Here is a 19,330-nt window from a genome sequence, read left to right as displayed (position 1 = left end):
AATGACAAAGTAATAAATAATGTTACAGATTATGTTCCAAAACACAATGGCTAACAGAGGTCAATTACATTTTAGAAAAAACTTTCCAAGCTCTATTGTCATCTCACCACAACTTACCTTACTCAACAGAATTCCTTGGGTTCATGGAGGATTTTCAGAGGGGTGAAAGGGCTTTCAGGGGAAGGATCAGAAATGGGAGGCAATCACAGCTACATACCCCTTACTCCTTAGTCTAACCATTAGTAATTTGTCAAGTCTCACTGAAGAGGCAGCCAAGAGATGCCCATTGCTCTGCAGTTCTTCAGCTTTAGCTTCCTCTTTCCATTTTTCGCAATTAAGATTTTGAAGAGTGAATATATTTTTGGTACACGACTAACTCTACCTCCCCTCTGCAGCAGGATGTCACACTGCCTAAAGCTTCCATCTATTATAGAGGCTTCAGAAGAGCAACATTATAAGCATATACATTAGAAATTGTGATATTCCTAAATAAATCCCTTAGAAATTGAGAGACCCTGGAAAGGATCTGATCTAGCATGTCAAATCAGAGCAAAGTCAAAATGTCTCAAAAGATTAAAGAGACTGATTAACCTTGAGAGAAATGGAAATCTGGTGTGGTGTAGTGGTTTGAGTTCTGACTAGTACTCTGGGAGATGGGTTCATCATTTAGCTGATGGAAACCTATCGGGGCAAGTCACATCCTTTCATCCTCAGAGGTAAATCATTGCACCCCCCCTCCATGAACAAATCTCGGTAAGAAAACTGTATGATAGGCTCACCTCAGGGTTATCATAGGTCAGAAAAGGTGTCTAAGCATGGATGAACCACTTTGTAAAAACTGCTTCAATGGGCAGATGACAATTTTAAGCTATTCATCTTGTGACCTTTTGCCCAACTAAACTGAGGAAAATTTTGATGAACCCTAAAAATATCACATTGTATTATACTGCTGGAGAGCGAACTCACCTAAAAGCAGATCCTTGGTTCTTCTACATGTGGAAGTGAAACCACGTTAAACCACCGAGCTGCCAAACTTACTGGCTGAAAGGTTGGCTGTGATGGCACGCCCAAGCCTTTGGGAGAACTATAGTGTCTGACTTTACTAGGGGACTATCTGTATACCTTCTGATAAGATCAAGATCCTTAACATACAGAAGCACTTTAGGCAAGATGAAAAGATAGCCAAAATGAGTTTACTGAAAACAAGATGAATAAAGGATGAACTCCACCTGGGGCTATTAAAAGATAGCTTAAAACAATACATTACAAAAGCATATTTTGCTGGTCGCAGTCAGCTCTCTGGCGTCTTTGAAAGTTCTCTGTCTCTGGTGCAAAGTAATGGCCCACAAGCTGGAGCCCAAAGGCTTCTTTGTGAAGCCTAAGCTTCATCTTTGTGAAGCCTAAGCTGGATAAAGGCTTCTGTTGTCTCTGGGACTAGTGGTATGAGAATACTGCTGAATGCAGTGTTTAAGTGCTAAGGATGCTAGTTTGGATTGCTATGCCTAGGATTTCCAGACAAAAAACAGGCCTGTAGTCTCTATAGCTCTACTGCAGAAAAAAGGAGTCATCTAGCTAAGGAGATCTATACAGGCAAATGGAATAGACCAACTAAGGCTGGTCTCTAGAGGGAATTTATATTCCAGCCAAAATCTAATAGAGTGAGCTATCTACACTACTGGGAAAACCTATAAACAGGGGAAACTGAAGCAAATGAGAGGGAAAGGCAGAGCCAAGAATCCAGGGAGCGGGGTGAGCTCCCATTATTAGCCCCAGCTTCTGCCAACCTAGCAGTTCGGAAACATGCAAATGTGAGTAGATCAATAGGTACCACTCTGGCAGGAAGGTAACAGCGCTCCATTCAGTCATGGCAGGGGCCACATGGCCTTGGAGGCATCCATGGACAACTCCAGCTCTTCGGCTTAGAAATGGAGATGAGCACCAACCCTCAGAGTTGGACACGACTAGACTTCATGTCAGGGGAAAACCTTTCCCTTTCCCTAATGAGTACTTTGTGATCAGCCTCTGTAGCTTTTCAGAATTAAGTCTACTTTGCTGGTCATTCATGGCTGAAGCAGGTTTAATTTGCCTTTCCTTCCCATTAGTTGTTTTTCTTCAGGTGCGGCTGGCGGGGACGAGAGACAGGGCCTTTTCAGTAGTGGCTCCCCGCCTATGGAACACCCTCCCCATTGAAGTCAGGCAGGCTCCCTCCCTCCTATCCTTCCGTAGGAAGGTAAAAACTTGGTTGTGGGGCCAGGCTTTCGAATAAGAATCAGCAGCATTAATTACTATTATGTATACTGGAACTCAATTGACAGACCCAGTCTTTTAAACTTGTACACGCCTATCTATATTTATAAATGCATTTTATGAATGTTATATGTAAGTTAATTTTTTAACTGATTTATAGTGTATTGTACTGTTTTTATATGTCTGTTTTATTGTAAGCCGCCCTGAGTCCCCTGTTGGGTGAGAAGGGCGGGATATAAATATTGTAATAAATAAATAAATAATAAATAAATTTGTCTGAGCTTTCTGCCTTATACCATCACATAAAAAGAAAATGGGTGGTATTAAGATGCTTGTGATTTGAAGCTATTTTTTGTTTCAGATGAGTTCACAGTGACATAGTTTTAAACACACGTGTAAAATCCAACTTCTACTTCCAATTAATATATCCTAAAAATAAATCTTATTACTGACAGCTACTTAGTAGTGTATGATAAATTTATTTGCAAAAAAGATGGTCAAGTACAGTATCTAGGCAGAGTCAACCCATGCTTTTATTTCCATTGCATATAAAAATTTCATATGAAGGTATTTGACATACAGTACTATCCCATAGGCTGTAAGAGAGGCTAAGAAACCATTGAATTATTTGCAATGTTCACACAAGTAGCCACTCTAAAGACATACCCAAAGGAAACAAAACCAAACTGAAAACAACAAAAATATTGTTCAGCAATTCAGTTGTTATAGTGTCCCTTTTATACTGTTTAAAACAAAAGCAATCATATTCCTTTGGGCCAGGGCTGCTAAAATCTACAGTTTGTGTCAAGAAGGAGGCTCTGTTTTTTCCTTGAAAAAGAATCTCTCCTTTCACTGAACAGTCACATGCTACAAGGGCTGGGCATAAGTGGAATGGCAATGAGGTATCAAGACTTAGTCAAGAACAGCAGCAAGACATGTGTCCAGAACACTGCGAATTTCTGCCAAAAAAGGGGGAGAAAACTAAGAAAGACTGGTAGTGCTTACAAAATCTGAAGGGCTACAATCACTCTCTACACCTATGATACATATATCTACAGACTCAGTTATACAGAAGCATGCTTTGGTTTCTTGAAATGCTTAATATTAGTGTTGGCAGGAAAACGGGTTGGGTTTTATTACACAATATAAACTCTGGTCTGATCGAGAGAGCTGCTGTATTAGCAACAATGGACACAATCAGTCCCCCCTGCCCCGCAACCTGGTCCTTGAAATAAACAAGAAAAAACTTGCCTGATTCATTGAGGTTGGTAAGAAATTGAATCGTGACCATCATTCTTGATTAAAAAGTAATTGTATTTTTATTTGGGTTTGATTTTGAGAAAGGAAAAAATAAAGTGATCCCTAAAGAGGTGATGAAGAAAAGCAAACATACTTCACCAGTAGGGCAGTGTGTATACACAAATGTTAGCATTAGGGCTTTTAGTAGGATCATGAATAAAAGCCCAATGAATAGGGAGCTTCTAATTTGGACTAAAGACCTGAAGTCCCTCAAAAACACAAAAAAGGTGGTGGAGATATGCCCAGCCCATGTTCCACAACGACCTTTCTTTCAAATGCAGCAAAACAGAAGAAAATATTGTTTAAAGTTAAGGCACAGCCCTGGGACCAAAGACCTGCAGCTTTTAATTTAATATATCTATGTATTTTATAATTTTTCTCAACTCTTCCATAAACAAGCTCTAAGGTGATATAGGATATATTACAGGAGAAGGAGGAAAATGTACAAGGGGAATATGTATACACAATATTAATTCTCTCACCAAGAGTTTCCAAATATAGCAACACCACCCTAGCTAGGATGATGTTATAATAAGAACTTATAATTTACAAGTAACATTACAGTATATACATTACAATAAATACATGGTTGTAAACAGAGACAAACAAGACTTATTACAAGTAAGGTCATTTGGTGAGAAAAATATGCATGGCACGAATAAAAAAATAAATAAATGCATTTTAAAAGAATTGTCAAAGTGTCCTTTAAAATTCGTTCCATTCTCAAGTTGCTTTTTAAAAAACATTTTGAATGTGATTTGTTCTCCCTATAATGTCTGATAGCAATTTGGGAGGATGGGGGACTGACATAAAACCAGAAATTAAAAGAAAACAGACACAGAATTACTGCGAACAGTAACTTGCAAGCTAAAGTGTGGATGCAAATTCAGGTTCTTCTCTTTCTCTCACTTACTCCCTTCTCCTCTTCTCTATACTGTAACCAATTCACTGCATTTTTCTTATGGCAAAACACACACAAAATATGTGAAATCACTTTACAACAGTAATATCTTTTTTAAAAAAGCAGTGTGCAGTGCTAAAGCACACTTTGGCAATAAGGAAAAAAGAAAGAAGATTGTACAGTGCATTCGATCCCTGGCTCTAAAAATGATATTTTCTACCATGTGATTGTCCATATGTATGGGTGCATCTTACACAATAAGGTTGTATTTTCTTCACATCTACTTCTTCAAAAGTGTGCATCTCAACCAGATCCAGCGATAAAAAAGACCTCCTTAAAATGAAACATCAGGGAAATCCCATTAAAAATGAAAAATTATTCACCTGACTGCAACAACATGCAGGGTCCCTTATAGATGCAGATCCTTCCCTACAAATACCTCTTGCTGGCTGCAGCTAGGAGCACCCCACGTCATACAATTAACTTTTGGCACCCATAAAATACCCTTCTAGGTCCATATTGATTTTTGGAATTGATATTGCTTTTTGTCGTTTAAGATTCCAGGCACTCTTGGGGACTGAACAAATGCTGAAGCAGTGAGGGGGAGGATAGGAACATGGTGAAACAGTTTCATTCAATTCCTCAGTATTTTTGTTTTGTTTTTCAACAAAAGCCAGTAGAAACTAAAAAGAAAATTGGACATGTTAAAATGTGTTTTATGTATAAAAATACTCTAGTCAGTTCACTCTTCTAATCTACCTGAGGCTTCCAATACGATTCAGGCCAAAGAGTTGGATCCAGATTAAAAAGGTCAGGCTGCAGCGCCTTTGAAATCAAAAGGTCAGCTTAATTACCTTGACTGATGTACTTAAAACCTGAATTGGTTTGGACCCTAACCAATTTATGCCTTCATTGTGGCCTCATTGCTCAGCCATGTGACTAAGACTCAGAATCTGTGCAGCAAGGGCCTTACATATGTAGAAACACTGTTGTATGCACATAGACAACAAGAAAATATCAAAGTATGTAAAATTATTTTTGGAATAACTTAGAATCTGTAGCTAGCATGGTCCTGGAGGGATTTTGGGAATTGTACTGCTCCAAAATAACTTTTTCAAGCTTTGGAAAATACCCCAAATTGATAAGTCAAGAGATGCATGATGTACAATCATGTATCAATAAAAATGCAACCATGACATAGATCAGATGAGGTTAATTGTGCATCTGATCACTACCATTGTGGACAGATTTCCCATGCATTTTATTAGCTGCATGCTAAGGCCATTAAGCCAATCCAGACCAAATCATTCTTAACTCATTAAAATCGTTAACTTTTATGGCATACAGTTCTGTAGCAGATGGCAGCCTATGCGTGACTGTACAAATGCTTTGTCTTCAACATTTCTCTTCCAACTCTGTAATTCTACATCAGTTTTACAGGGCAATCTATTTTGCACCCTTCATTGTTCAATTGGAGATACAACTTCATAACAGGGCAGCATATAATTTGGGGTGGGATAACACTTTAAGAATCCAATCAGTAAATGGACAAAAGTCTGTTTTCCACATGATGCTGTCAGATGTTTATAATTTTTTCTTTTAAAAAATCTTGCTGTAATGAAGATCAAAAGCAATTCTGATAAATCTAAATTATCTAAATTGGTCTCCTGCTCAAATCTTACAAAAAAGGACACCTGCTAGAGAGTCAGCTCCACTGAAGGGAGTGGCATTTAACTGTGTGTAAAAAAGAGTAAGAGTGTTGTGAGGATGACAAAATGAAACTGGGATATTGGGGAAAACGGCTCAGACTATTTTTAACAAAACACAACAAAAATTCCATTGCACATCATTTGAAGATACTCGTCTTAATTCCTGTTCAAGTGTAGCTTGTAGTGCTCTGTTATCACAACAGTCTGTATGGTCTCATGTTAACTTTTTGTTTTTTGACACTGTCAGTCTTTGGGGCAGATCATATACACAACCCAAAACAGCCTTATGGAAATGACTGCAAATAAAAAGATCTGCACTTATAGTGAGAAAGTCAGTCATAGTGGCTTGCAAATTCCAGCTCTAGAAAGAGTTCCAACCAACTTTTGATAGTGCCTGTCATTTTGTCATCTCTCTTCCACCATCTAGAACTCATTCAATCTACTGCAGAGAACGTGCTGCTCACTTTTTAGGGCTCCAACAATCCACAAGTGGATTTCAGTCATGTTTGAAACAGCTGCTACTCTAGTGGTCCACTATATTTTAGAAAAGAGGGAATTTAAGTTTGAGCACAGTAAAGCCTAAATCAATAAAGGCTAGGTCTGAAGGTCTAAGTCATCTAGAAGGACAATGATATATTGCTGATCTTAGAACATTTGAGAGTGGGGAGGGGAGCCAAAAATGAATGCCAATAAAATTGTTTCTGAAACACACAAGGATCGGGAGGGATAGACTTGAAAACAACAATTTGGTTTGAATTGGTCTACAAAAACAATAATTTTTGAATGAATTGCTATAAAATCTAAGTGCAAACAAATATAAAATTCAATTTATCCAGTGTAGCATATATTTGTACTAAGAACTTGCAAGTTACTCTTTGGATGGGGAGGGGGAGAAGAAGGAACCAGTGGCAGATGAATTTCTGAGGGTGCTGCATTCTTTTAAATATAATACCTCAATACATTTAATAATAAAAGTAAACTCTACAAAAAGATTTCAATTTTACATATTATACAAAATGCAGATGTCAGTGCAACCCACTGAGCTACACTTTTTTCAGTCGTGTGTCAGGAAGACTTGAAATTTAGAAAATTATGCGATTTCCACAGCTTTATCTTCCTACTGGTAACAGATTCATGTTGCATTTTCCCCCACTAGAAATCTTGATTCACTTGCTGGCCACTTTCTGTAGATTCTGATGATGTATGCTACAAATTGCCTCTCTCATGAAAATTAAAATCCAATACAAAACACACACGCACACACACGCATATACATACACACGCACACACACTAGCTTTGGACCAGCTTTTACTCCTTTTGAAAAACATCTTGGAGTAGACACACACTCTGATCGTATCTGCCAAGTTGAACTCTTATTACACTGTTCTTTGCAGGTGTTTTCCTTTGCTCTCTGATGCCATGGAGATGAACAATTCTGGCTACAATATTCCTGAGTGCCAAACTGAATAATCAAGTCAGTTTTTGATCAACAAACATCTCTGGCAGATGACAGTGAGGCGTGACCATGGTTGTGCCGTGTGACATGCACTTGGGAAACCATTTTTCAATTTTTAAAAAGAGAGAAAGTTAGAGAAAGGATCAAAGGGAGTGACAGAGCCATCATACTGTTACGTATCAGGAGAATGTTCTTCTTGCACACAATGTTCTGTTTGGCTCTGCTCCTCCTCTTCCTCCTCCTCCACTTCCCCTCCCACTTGTTCATCAAGTGGAATTTCAGTGGATTCTGAGTCTTGGGTGCAAAGAGTCTTGGAGTCACTACAGCTGGTATCTTCTTCCACTTGACTTCCACTATCCTTTTCTGTATCTGATTCGCCATCTTCCTCCAGTGTTAGTTCAAACTGGAATTTGTCGGTTTGACCCTGCCTGCCCTCCTCTTGGTCATCCGGGGCAGGAGAAGGACTCTGAGGGATTGTGCTCTGATACCATTCACGATTGTCCTCCAATGTGTCCAAGATGTCCTGGGCATCTGGGTGTACAAGGTCTGCCCATGTCTCCCAGAGAGGGTGAACAATGTAGTCTATAAAGCCCACCTGTGACAATGAAAATTAGAGGGGGTGTTATTGCCAATGATGCAGGAATACATTTTGCAAATCTATCTATTAAAATTAACTGAAAGAAACTCGGGCCCAACAGAGGTATTCTGAAATCTTTCCTTCAGCCTGCTGTGTTCTATCTCTCAGATCACTGCCATAGATAAACAATACCTATTTCCACCCCACCACCATCATGAATGTATTCCTCCACCCCATAAGATGACAAAAGGGAAATTCAACTACTAGTCTCATGTAGAGGAGATTAAGTGAATAAATAAAGTCTAAGCAAGGTTCTCACTGATTGATCTACTTTAGATGGAACCAGCAACTAAAATGAACAAGAGATCAAGCATAACTGCAGAGAGTAAACTCTGCTCACAACACCTGAGGAGTGATACTGGCATTTGCCCTCAATGCATTTTGCCCAACAAGAAAAGTTTTTTGTTTCTTCTAACAAAGAAACAAAAAACTTCAGATGTCTCTAAGGTTCAGTGCATTATTAAGGAAAGTTCCTCCCATCTGTCCTACATCACAAAGGATCCCCACTATTCCCCAGGCACAGAGGAAAGGTAGGCATTCTCATTATGTTCGCCAACCAGAACAACATATATTTGCTAGTAGTGAGGTGGTGACTATAACCATGGATCCTACATCATTGTAAAGAAAGCTACTTGATTTGCCTTCCAAAATATAACTTCATTTATTTATATTGTAATGGTTCAGAATTCTAGTTTGTATCTTCCTTTCATTTTTACGCAACAGATTTATTAACTAATCTATCAACCCACTCTGCATTAAATAATTACCTGTGATTTTTCTACTGATGCATTGTGCTTATCACACATGGGACTTATCTCCATGCCCCTCTCTCTTTCTCGATCTCCCTGTCGGAAGAACTCTTCCATTATTCTATCTGTCCACTGGCGATACAGCTGGAGTGGCTTCGTTGGATTGCTTAGATCTGCACAGTGTACCATATTTTGTAGAACCTAACACAGACAAGAGGGAGAAAAATCTATTGTGAGAACTTGTCTTATTCTGTTGGAGATAAATGGCTTTTTCCATTTGCACATTTGGTGGGCGTGAAAACAGAATCACAAAAATACATTGAGTGTAAGGTTTATTTTGAACAGCAAAGTGATGGTGTGCTATGTGTTTTTCACACTGACATTAATAGCCTTCTAGTTATTTCACATCTGTAGCTTCTGCCTCTAAAAGTCCAAAAATGTTTTAAGTGCAAGACAAATCTGCTTGAAAGAAATGTGAGGGTTCATCAGTAAACATCACCTGGATGTTCCCAAGTGCAGGAAAGTAATCTAATGACTGACAGAATGCAATGCTAAATACAAAACACAACTAACAGGCAAAAATGATACTTGGGAGAGATGATTAGTGCCAGCAGAAATGGCTACTATTTCAGACCTCGAAACATACAGGTCTATTGAAATGTGCATGACTGAACAGAGAGAGAATTAATGGCCCAAAACTAATTGCTAATCTCAAACAGAGTAAACCCACTGGATTAAATTAGCATTAATGTAAATTACATTTATTGACTCTACACCAGTTGGAATTCTCAACTGAATCCAGGCTTAGGCTTACAGCAAAGAGCATCTTACCTGAATCCTGTCTGAATAATTATCAAGAAGTAGAACTCCAGAGCTTGTCACTTTCTTGGTTTCAACCATTGTTTTCAAATCAGCTAATAGATTCATATGCTTAGACATATCTGTTGCTAGCACCTTGAAGAAGGAGAGAAAGGGATAGGTCATAAAAATTGTCTACAGACTGAATTTAGTATGAAGTGATATGGATTTTCACCTAACATAACAAAGAACACTATCCTAGCAAAGAGACTCTGTAGAGACCTCAACTACATAAATCGTATGAATCAAAAGGGACAAGATCTAGGAATAGCCACTCTGTTGAGGACACTTGCACTTGATGGCAGATTTGGCTCATGGAGCAGCACATTTTTCAAAAGAGAAGGTGAAATGCATAACAAGTTCATGTGGTATGAAATTACTCTGAGCTACTACATAGACAAGTTGCTAAGAATCTGTCCAATTAATAAAAAGTGAGAGATGCACTGCTTTTCTATTATGTGTTGCTTAGGGTTTAAAATACTATGCAATCAATCATAAAGATTTATCTGTAACTGATCTTAGCAGAGGTAAGCTGCATACATTGCAGAAATAGAGGAATAAGCTCAAATAGCAACTCACAATGTCGATGACCATCTTTCTCAATGATTGCCTCTGCTTTTTTGTCAAATTCTGGAAAATGTCACAGTTCTCCTCCTGCAATAACTTGAAGCCCACAGCTAAGTGATGGTTTTCCAGGACTGATGAATCATTGTACATCAAGGCAAGTTCAGAGTCTGCAGAACAGTTGAAGGGAACAGTGTTAAGAAATCCTGCACTCCCTTTCCCCTTCACAAATATTTTGCTTCTAACTCTTCACATCTTTAAGGCATCTAAAACATTCAATTTATAAACTGAAATATTTGGAATAACACAGTGCATCTCTTCAGCAGCCTTGGGCACATGTCCCTTTCTGTGGTATGACAGCTGGCATGTGTCAAATGGGAAGGACAGGACAAAACAAGGCTTAGACATTTCCAGAAACATTTGGCTGCACTGTTCTCCAGAAGAAAGGGGTTTTGCAGGATTGGAAGAGCAAGAAGACGGCATCAACTAATGAAATTTGATAAACATGCGGGTGCACGTACACCATGTCAGAAGGAGGAGAGGTCTTCCTCTCTCCATTTCTGGCAATGACATGTTTGTAAAGCTCTGGAGCCAAGTGCATAAAATGGCCAACTTGTTTCTTTATTGTAGTTTCAGGGGAATGCACTGTAATTAGTTCCTTGTAAATCTATGTTAGACATCTTTTCACTGGAGTATCTCACCTCCACAGTTATATGAGTATTTTTATGTAGACCTTCCAGGCAACATTTAGACATAACCTTTAGACAAGAGCCTACTCTTGTATCATGTTGTGCGTGCGTCCCTTTCCTTATGTCGCCTGTCCCCAAAGGTAATTCCTAGTTTACCACTGCTTACTGCTGCCAAGAACTGCAAGAGCAAAGGTATTTACTATCCAAATTCAAATCTCTACAAAGAAGAGCATGTGTTTATCTCAAGTCTGTACACAGCCAAGAAATCAAGTAGAGCTCATGTACGACATCTTGGAACAGCCACAGAAAGAAACACAAAACAGTCATCTTGCGTTTACTTAGGTTCCCTTAATGAGGCACTTGGAGAAAAACATACAGCTGGAGTTCATTCCCACAAACTGGTCTAGATGCTCTGGGATGAAATGCTATTTGTCATTTGCTGACCTTAATTTCTATTTATTATACTTTCCACGTCCTAAAACTAGTTGTGCATCTGTCTGCTGAACTGACTGTCCTTTTATTTAATTTTTTTAAGTTCAGCCATAAAGTCCCTGCGGCTCAACAGGACTGCAGAAGCTCTACTCCTTCAATTTATTCTGCTGCAGTCTCACTCTCCTGTACCAAACACGTGAGCCAGCAAATCCTCTCTTGCTCTTTTTTTCCCAAAGACACAGCTTCATAGAAGAGAAACAAGACGTTCTTTGTCAATGAAAGCCCTTTTATTTAATAATCATATCTGACAGGTTTAACCATCAAAAGAATACAAAAATATCTTCTTAGAAAAACAACCTCCCACATGGAAGGATTATATTATAGCATCTTTAAGTTGTACTTTTTTTGTATTTTTAAATGTTATTTTAAAAGAAGGAATAAGAGGGTTTTTAAAAACTATTAAAAACTATTATAAAAACCTTATATACACAGAAATAGATTGGAATATGATATAGGATTTGGGCTGAGTCAGATTTGGAAGTGTTCTTTTATATAAGGATATTTTGTGAGTTTTGACATCCTATCACTGGCTCAATGGGATGCTAGATGCTCTGGATGGGTATGTTTGTGTGGCTGCTAAAGATGCGTTTAGGCAGTCGCCAGTGCAAACTGCAGAATGGGGGCTTCACATGGTTCAATGCCCGACCACTTAGGGAAAAAATGCCTGCATATAGAAAACTACCATGTTAAGGTGAAAGCTATACTATCACTCTTTTCTTGGTCATACTAGCTTTTTATGTGAACAAATATCTTCCTTTTTAAATAGAAAAACCTTCAGCTATGTAAGCTGTATGAGGGTGCATCTACTTTTACTGCCACATCCCATTGAACCATGGCAGCTAAAGTGGTGTCAAACTGTGTTAATTCTACAGTTGTTATGATTTTCATTTGTAATTCTCTACTCACAGCCTGCACCCTGACCATGTTATTTAGCAATGTAAAACAAACCAACAAACCTACAGTAAATAATGATTTAAATGAAGTGAGGGTGAGCAGAAAACCCTTCAGCCCCCATTATCCAAAGTGCTGGCTAACACCTATCCTCGATGGCAAAAGAAAGCAGGAAGAAGCTGACTAAATCTAAAAAGATGTAAAGGGAGCCAAAGAATTTACTCAATTGTTTTCTGCACATAGTACTCCAAGTACACAGTGGGCTGTCAAGTGTTGCTACAAATAAATCACACTTACTTGTGTTGATAAGGAATTGGTTTGAAACCCCAGGGTGGTCCACATCATGTATTGCACTGGCAAAAATAGCGGCCAGAATCTCCAGGTCTGTGAAAACCGCCTGAGTGAAAGAGGAGGGAAACATTGGAATAAATGACAGGCTGAAAGAGATTACAAGAAGAACACTTTTTAATGAAAGAGAAGTGCATCGACTCCCTTGTTGAAGTACTTAACACAGATCTACCTATATTTACCTCTCCCCGTTAGAGCGATGATTAAAGCCCAAGATTACAAAAGATTTGGTTCAATATCATTATTCAGACCAAGCAAAATGCCAGTAAAGTGAATTATCTTCTGTGGAACCCAGATGTTTGCACATCTTCTGGCATTTGGGTTTGTTTCATAAAGATAATGTATAACTAACTATCATTTTTGTTTCTTCTCAAGAATCAAAACAGTTATGTTTGGGAAAGCCTTTATGATAATGACTTACCATATATTTTGAATTTTTAAATAACTTTTATTCCTCAAATCAAGCTCAGTTACTGGGAATGAACTTTAGGAAGCATAGTTAGAAGCCAGGAGTAGAATTATCCCATAAAGGGAAAGTATTTCTTTATCTACAATTTCACAATCTGAACGTCAAACAGAAGCCAAATCTTTACCCTAAACATATATGCTCTTAATAGTAACCAAATGTCATCTCATGATGCTATCAGGAAACCTTGTCAAAGGCATTTGTTTCCTGGCCATGAATAGTCTCACATCCATTCTCAGAGAATAAGTAAAGTGTTTACTAACAAGACTAAAATACAATTTAGTCTGTCATTTACTTATTTTTAGGCAGAAATTTCTTTCGGCCTTTTAAAGTGCAGATAAGACAGTTTAAGTTTTACCCTGTTTAAACTGGAGTTCTCATATTCAGCTACAAAACTGAATCACTACAATTGATCTAGTGACTCTAATGCTCACTTTGCTATTGTTGATACACAAATTCTATTCAAAATAAAACATAGCTATGTTAGTTTTTCAGTTTTTCTTATTTGTATAAACATGACTACCAAGGAAACAAATCAAATATAAATCAAGAAGTGGAAAATGTGCATTTTCTTTTTTCTATACTGGAGTATCCCAAAAATGACTGTATATTAGTATATTGTCCATCATAGACATAAATATACCTTCTGCATTTCATATTTATGGTTGTGTGCTTTATGCTACAAGTTTGCATATCTATTTTCTTTGCTGTGGACTTACCTCCAAAGCTGGGGTTGACAGCAGCACATGTGTAGACTGTACAACATCTGCAGCGTGTATGTTATTATGATATGCCACATCTGCATGATAATGGTCTTCCAGTGTCATCAAATAAGTTATTAACATGTCTGGTTGAATTTTAAATGTTTTTAATAACTCCCGTTCCTGAAATTAAAGAGAGGGAGAAGCATACTTAAAATTCAGTCAAGAGGTACAAAAAGGCAAAAATGAAAAGCTACCTCCTATTAAACCTACCTGGAAAATGGTGTACATGATGACTGTCAAAGGTCGATTACCAGAAAATTCAGCAATTTTAAACACCTGGAGGCCCCATTTATTGACATCTTCTAGTTCCTAGTATGAAATCAAACAGAAAAAGAATTAATCACCTTATTTTCCAAGAAGTTTTACGTGGAACAACAACAATGCATGGTGGCTATCTAAACTCATTCATATTGGCCTCCTCAGAAATCAATTTTGAGACTTTAAATGGGAAGAAAATCTCTTCCCTCAAAATACAACTATTAAGAGTAGTTATTTATTTTACTCCACAAGTGCAGTTTCAACAACTACTATATTAGAAGCTATTAATATGATCTAACACCATTTCATGACATTCTGCTGAGATATACAATAGAGTCTCAGTTATCCAACATAAACGGGCCAGCAGAATGTTGGATAAGTGAAAATGTTGGATAATGAGGGATTAAGGAAAAGCCTATTAAACATCAAATTACCATATGATTTTAAAAATTAAGCACCAAAACATCATGTTTTAAAACAAATTAACAGAAAAAGAGTTCAATACATGGTAATGTTATGTAGTGATTACTGTATTTACGAATTTAGTGCCAAAATATCTGAGTGTATTGAAAACATTGACTATAAAAACATTGACTACTAAAAGGTAGATTGCGCTGGATAATATAGAACATTGGATAAGCAAAGGTTGGAAAAGCGAGACTCTACTGTAGATAAAAAGCCAACAGAGGCATGGCTCATACCTTGGCTAGAATATCTTCTTGGTCAGTTTTGACTCCAAATTTGGGGATGCTGGAATTGGTTAAACTGGAGCTGTGCATCAATTTCTTTACCCCACTGATCTGAGACATGGGCCGTTTCTTCTTTTCTTTCTCCTTCTGTGTTGGGGATGGAATTTCCACTTCATGTTGTTTGTCTTTAAAAAAAAGGAATTAAAATCTGTAATATTTTGTATATTAGACATATCCTGGGGAAAAATTCAGTATCAAATAAAGCACGGCCTTTCCCAAAACATCCCTCAAATTAATCTGCAAGTTAAAAGAAGGGGGTAGGATGACAAAAAGCCATAGGCTAGATAAAAATGTAGCTTCAAAACCCACACCTAACCACCCATTTTCCATGGCTTTAAACAAATCACTTATTCTGAATTTATATTTACATTTATATATTTATAGTGATTTCCACATCATTTTTATCAAAATAAAACATTATGAATATTATGAATGAATGAGTGAAGAAGCCACTAACTGTTATACATTCACATGGATTTGAACCCAGAGTCTCCCATTCCCCAGAGCCAATCTATCATACTATCACTGTCTCTACACTAACACTATAACTGAAATTATGTGGTGAAAATATTTGAAAGCACTGAAGATTTTGTTTCAGGTGTTCATTCCAAACATTTGGACATTATGCTGAAAGGAATAGAATAGAAAATTGCTATATGGCTTCTTTTCTTTTCCCAGAAGTGGATTTTGCTTTAGATGCTAGACAGCAAACTAGCATTTGTGTTGCTGCAGAATGACAGAATTAGGATAGTTGCCAAATAAATTTAATTTGATGTCTTTAATAGAAACAGAAAACAAGATTTGGTCACATGCAAAAAAACATGCATTTTACTAACACGAAAATGAAAAGAATTTTCACGCGATAGGATATACAGCAAGGGCTCAGATTTATTTATGAGTCACAATTTTGCCATATATTACTTTCTCAAACAATTTTGAGAACCACTCTTGTCTTGAACAATTCTAAACGGAGGAAATGCAGTGAATGAAGAGAATTAAATTATTTTCCCCTCTTTTTATTTAAAAGAGAGGGACAGTGTATGACAACCCATCAAAATCCAAAAGTGTTTCAGTGAGCCTTTTAATATGTAGCATGAGACAATGGATTGTTCTACTAAAAATGTGAACAACAGCTGACATGATTATTTTATGGAAAGTACAGTTTGAAGAAAGACAAATGTATTTACATGCTTGTTTACATATTTTACATAGACAAGGAAGAATTATTAACTCATTCTCCATTTCTTGCAGAACATAATGGTTGATAACCAGACAACTGTATAGTATTTTAATCTATAAATGGGAGTCTGAGAAGAGAGGGTGGCCTTAATCACAAGGTGAACAAGGAAAACACTCAAGGGCTATAATGTACACTTTTACAAAATACTACCAATTAGACTGCATAGAAAATGTATCAGTATTACCAGAATCCAAATATATTCTATAACTGCAGAGGCAGAAAGGAAAGAATTCAAAAGATTCTATGCTGGCATTCAGAAAGAAACTGATCACATGCCAAATTAAGACAGATTGACAGTCATAGGTGATTGGAATGGAAAAACTTGAAACAGAGCAGAACTAGGAGAATTTGGCTTAGGATCAAGAAGTGGAGCTAAAGAGAGGCTTATCAAATGTTTTGAAGCCAACATACAAAGAGATTTTGTAACATTTTTGAGCCTGAGAGAAAGAAGTCGCTTGTATGAGACTCAGTCTACTTCATCAAATGCATCAACAAAAGCTTATGCCACTAACTTTTTTTATCTCATTTACTACTGATCCAGACAAACTTGGCTATGTCTTTGAATTCTGCCACTACGAGGCCAACATTGCAAACACATTTTTCAGGCAACCGAAATCCCAATTGTATATGTTGGACATTAACAGACAAACAATACAGAAGTCAGATAGGCCAGTAATTTTCAAACACTGATCTTTCAGCTCACAAAAGCCCAGCTAGTTAAGTCAAAGGTCAGATACTGTAGGAACCGAAGTCAAATAGTTCTGGAGGCTCAAAGTTTAAGAATCACTGAACCTGAAGGAGAAGATAGAGAAGCTCCATATTCTACAACAATAATTCCAGCAGATTATGATATAGATCATAACTTACTAACATCAAAAATCAAGAGTAAAGTGGAAAAAGAACATTAAAACAATCACGGTGCCAAAAATTTAATCTAAAGAACAAATTTTTCCACAGTGTGTTAGGGGCCTGCATCATATTTGTTGTGCCAATTGGCTACAGTTGTTTCTTTTATTCCTGGAAACTACCCAGGAACTGTGGGCTCAGGGACTGGCACTGGTTCAGGGACCACAATTCTGAGTAGCATTGTGGTAGAGATCCAGCTTCTTTGTATGGTAATGACAACTGAAGGATAGCATAAAAATCCGAACACCATTCCCAAGGACACAATATACAGATGTGTCAGGGAAAAGTAACATCTGGACAGAAACTAGGAAACTGATCTTGAATCTTTTGCAACCCAAACATCTGGTGCAAAATAACAATCAGGAATTGAACTCAATATTCACCTTCTCCAGTCCTGCCATGGCAAAATTGACCAGAGACAAAATCATCCTCTAATATATTTAGGTTTGTCCTTACAGATACTGACATGCATTCTCTCAAGCCTTTAAAAGATGTACAGTCAACATGGGTAAGTCATTGCTCCTGTTTCATGGCTCTCTTAATTCATCCTCTGCAACACATAGAAATCAGAATGCAGATCAAGAAGACTTAAGGAGAGGGTAGATACACTTATTTGTACACTGTAACAGTGTATATTGACTCTAAAGGGGTGTGCTATAACACTTCAGCTATACCTTTATTCAGTTTTTTTCTCCAAAAACAGACTAGTACATACTGGAACAGCAAAAAATCTAGATCAGATCACTGCTAATAAGTGAAAATGTCACCAACTTTTTGCCAAAGGCATTCAAACCCTCCTATTCCTTTCTTGCTTCCCTCCGATCACCAATTAAAGAAAACTGGGAGGATGGGGAAAGCACTTGAACTGAAGAAAACCAACAGTAGCTGAAGCATAATGACTCATATGTGCCCCTTGATGTTTATGGCTTCAGTCATATGCACAAAGTTTAGAGCCATCAAAAGGGAGGATTCTTAAGTAAAGCTGTCAGATGAACTGAAGCAAAAGGAAGAGTCTGTCTGGAAGATTTTAGATAGGACATGGAATTCCAAGGGATTTCCTAAGGTTTTGTTCAAAACAAGCAGCTTACACGATCAGTGCTGTGCACATTTCTCAACTCTGCAAGTCTCCTGCCCTTGCTCTTCCATGCATAAAATTATTTCTTTGAAAAGGACTACATTGATATATAATAATATTATACTATACTAATATTATAATACATTGTATATACATGTAATATTAATAATAATATTATGATGTAATGTAATAATAATTATAATTCACTATTATAATTGTATATTTATATTACATGCAATATTACTAATAATATTGCGATATAGTTGTATAATATAATATATTGTATGTATATATACTTGTAAACCGCCCTGAGTCCCCTTCGGGGTGAGAAGGGCGGTATATAAATGTCGCAAATAAATAAATAAATAAAATACATTGTCATTTGGTAGGTCCTATTACATCCACTTTTCAAGCAGACTGTGCAGAAAGCTGGGAAATGAATTAAATATGATTAAGAATTCTTTTGTTTAGGCTGTGAAGATTGGCAATTGCAACATAATGCTGTGCAAGGAGGTAGTATAAATATTAATTAGTACTCTAAGAATATTATAACACAATTGGATGCTCATGCACCATTTAACAGGTAAGGTATGCCTAATTAGCAGAAATGGCACAAACTAGAAATGATCTGCTATCTGCAGGGTCAAGCAAGCAATTGAGGAACAAACTACATAAGGTTCAGTGGAACTTGAATCAACACCTCTTTATAGCACAGTGGTTCCTAACCTGTGGGTCCCCAGATTTTTTGGCCTTCAACTCCCAGAAATCCTGACAGCTGGTAAACTGGCTAGGATTTCTGGGAGTTGTAGGTCAAAACACCTGGGGAACCACAGAGTGAGAACCACTGTACATGTGAATGAGGTTGTTGCAACATTAGAAATGTCACTTGCACTTGAGTGCTGAAAATAGAGGGAATGATCAGTATAGTATTAGGATCCTTGCAAGATAAGATAAGCTCTAAAAATGAGCATTAGCAACGAACCTCAAATAATCTAACCTTTTCAGTGACCACAATAATTGACATGTCCCGG

At 37.3% G+C, this 19,330-nt stretch overlaps 1 protein-coding gene across 14 annotated transcripts in view; it reads right to left on the bottom strand.

Moving 5' to 3' along the window:
* Positions 1 to 2,706: 2,706 nt before the first annotated feature.
* Positions 2,707 to 19,330, bottom strand: part of pde4d (phosphodiesterase 4D) — an 830,388-nt gene continuing 813,764 nt past the window's right edge. For all 14 annotated transcript variants that reach the window (XM_008102872.3, XM_008102871.3, XM_008102870.3 and 11 more), the window contains 8 exons: positions 15,031 to 15,203; positions 14,282 to 14,380; positions 14,027 to 14,191; positions 12,791 to 12,890; positions 10,437 to 10,591; positions 9,831 to 9,953; positions 9,018 to 9,200; positions 2,707 to 8,208 (listed from right to left, as the gene is read on the bottom strand). In XM_008102872.3, coding sequence (XP_008101079.1) covers positions 7,786 to 8,208; positions 9,018 to 9,200; positions 9,831 to 9,953; positions 10,437 to 10,591; positions 12,791 to 12,890; positions 14,027 to 14,191; positions 14,282 to 14,380; positions 15,031 to 15,203 — 1,421 coding nt within the window. In that variant the 3' untranslated portion in view covers positions 2,707 to 7,785. The remainder of the gene's footprint in view (positions 8,209 to 9,017; positions 9,201 to 9,830; positions 9,954 to 10,436; positions 10,592 to 12,790; positions 12,891 to 14,026; positions 14,192 to 14,281; positions 14,381 to 15,030; positions 15,204 to 19,330) is intronic.

The sequence above is a fragment of the Anolis carolinensis genome, chromosome 2, assembly GCF_035594765.1.
Source record: "Anolis carolinensis isolate JA03-04 chromosome 2, rAnoCar3.1.pri, whole genome shotgun sequence".
NCBI lineage: Eukaryota > Metazoa > Chordata > Lepidosauria > Squamata > Dactyloidae > Anolis > Anolis carolinensis.
Note: the sequence above shows the minus strand (reverse complement) of the source record. Positions and strands in the feature narration are given on the sequence as shown.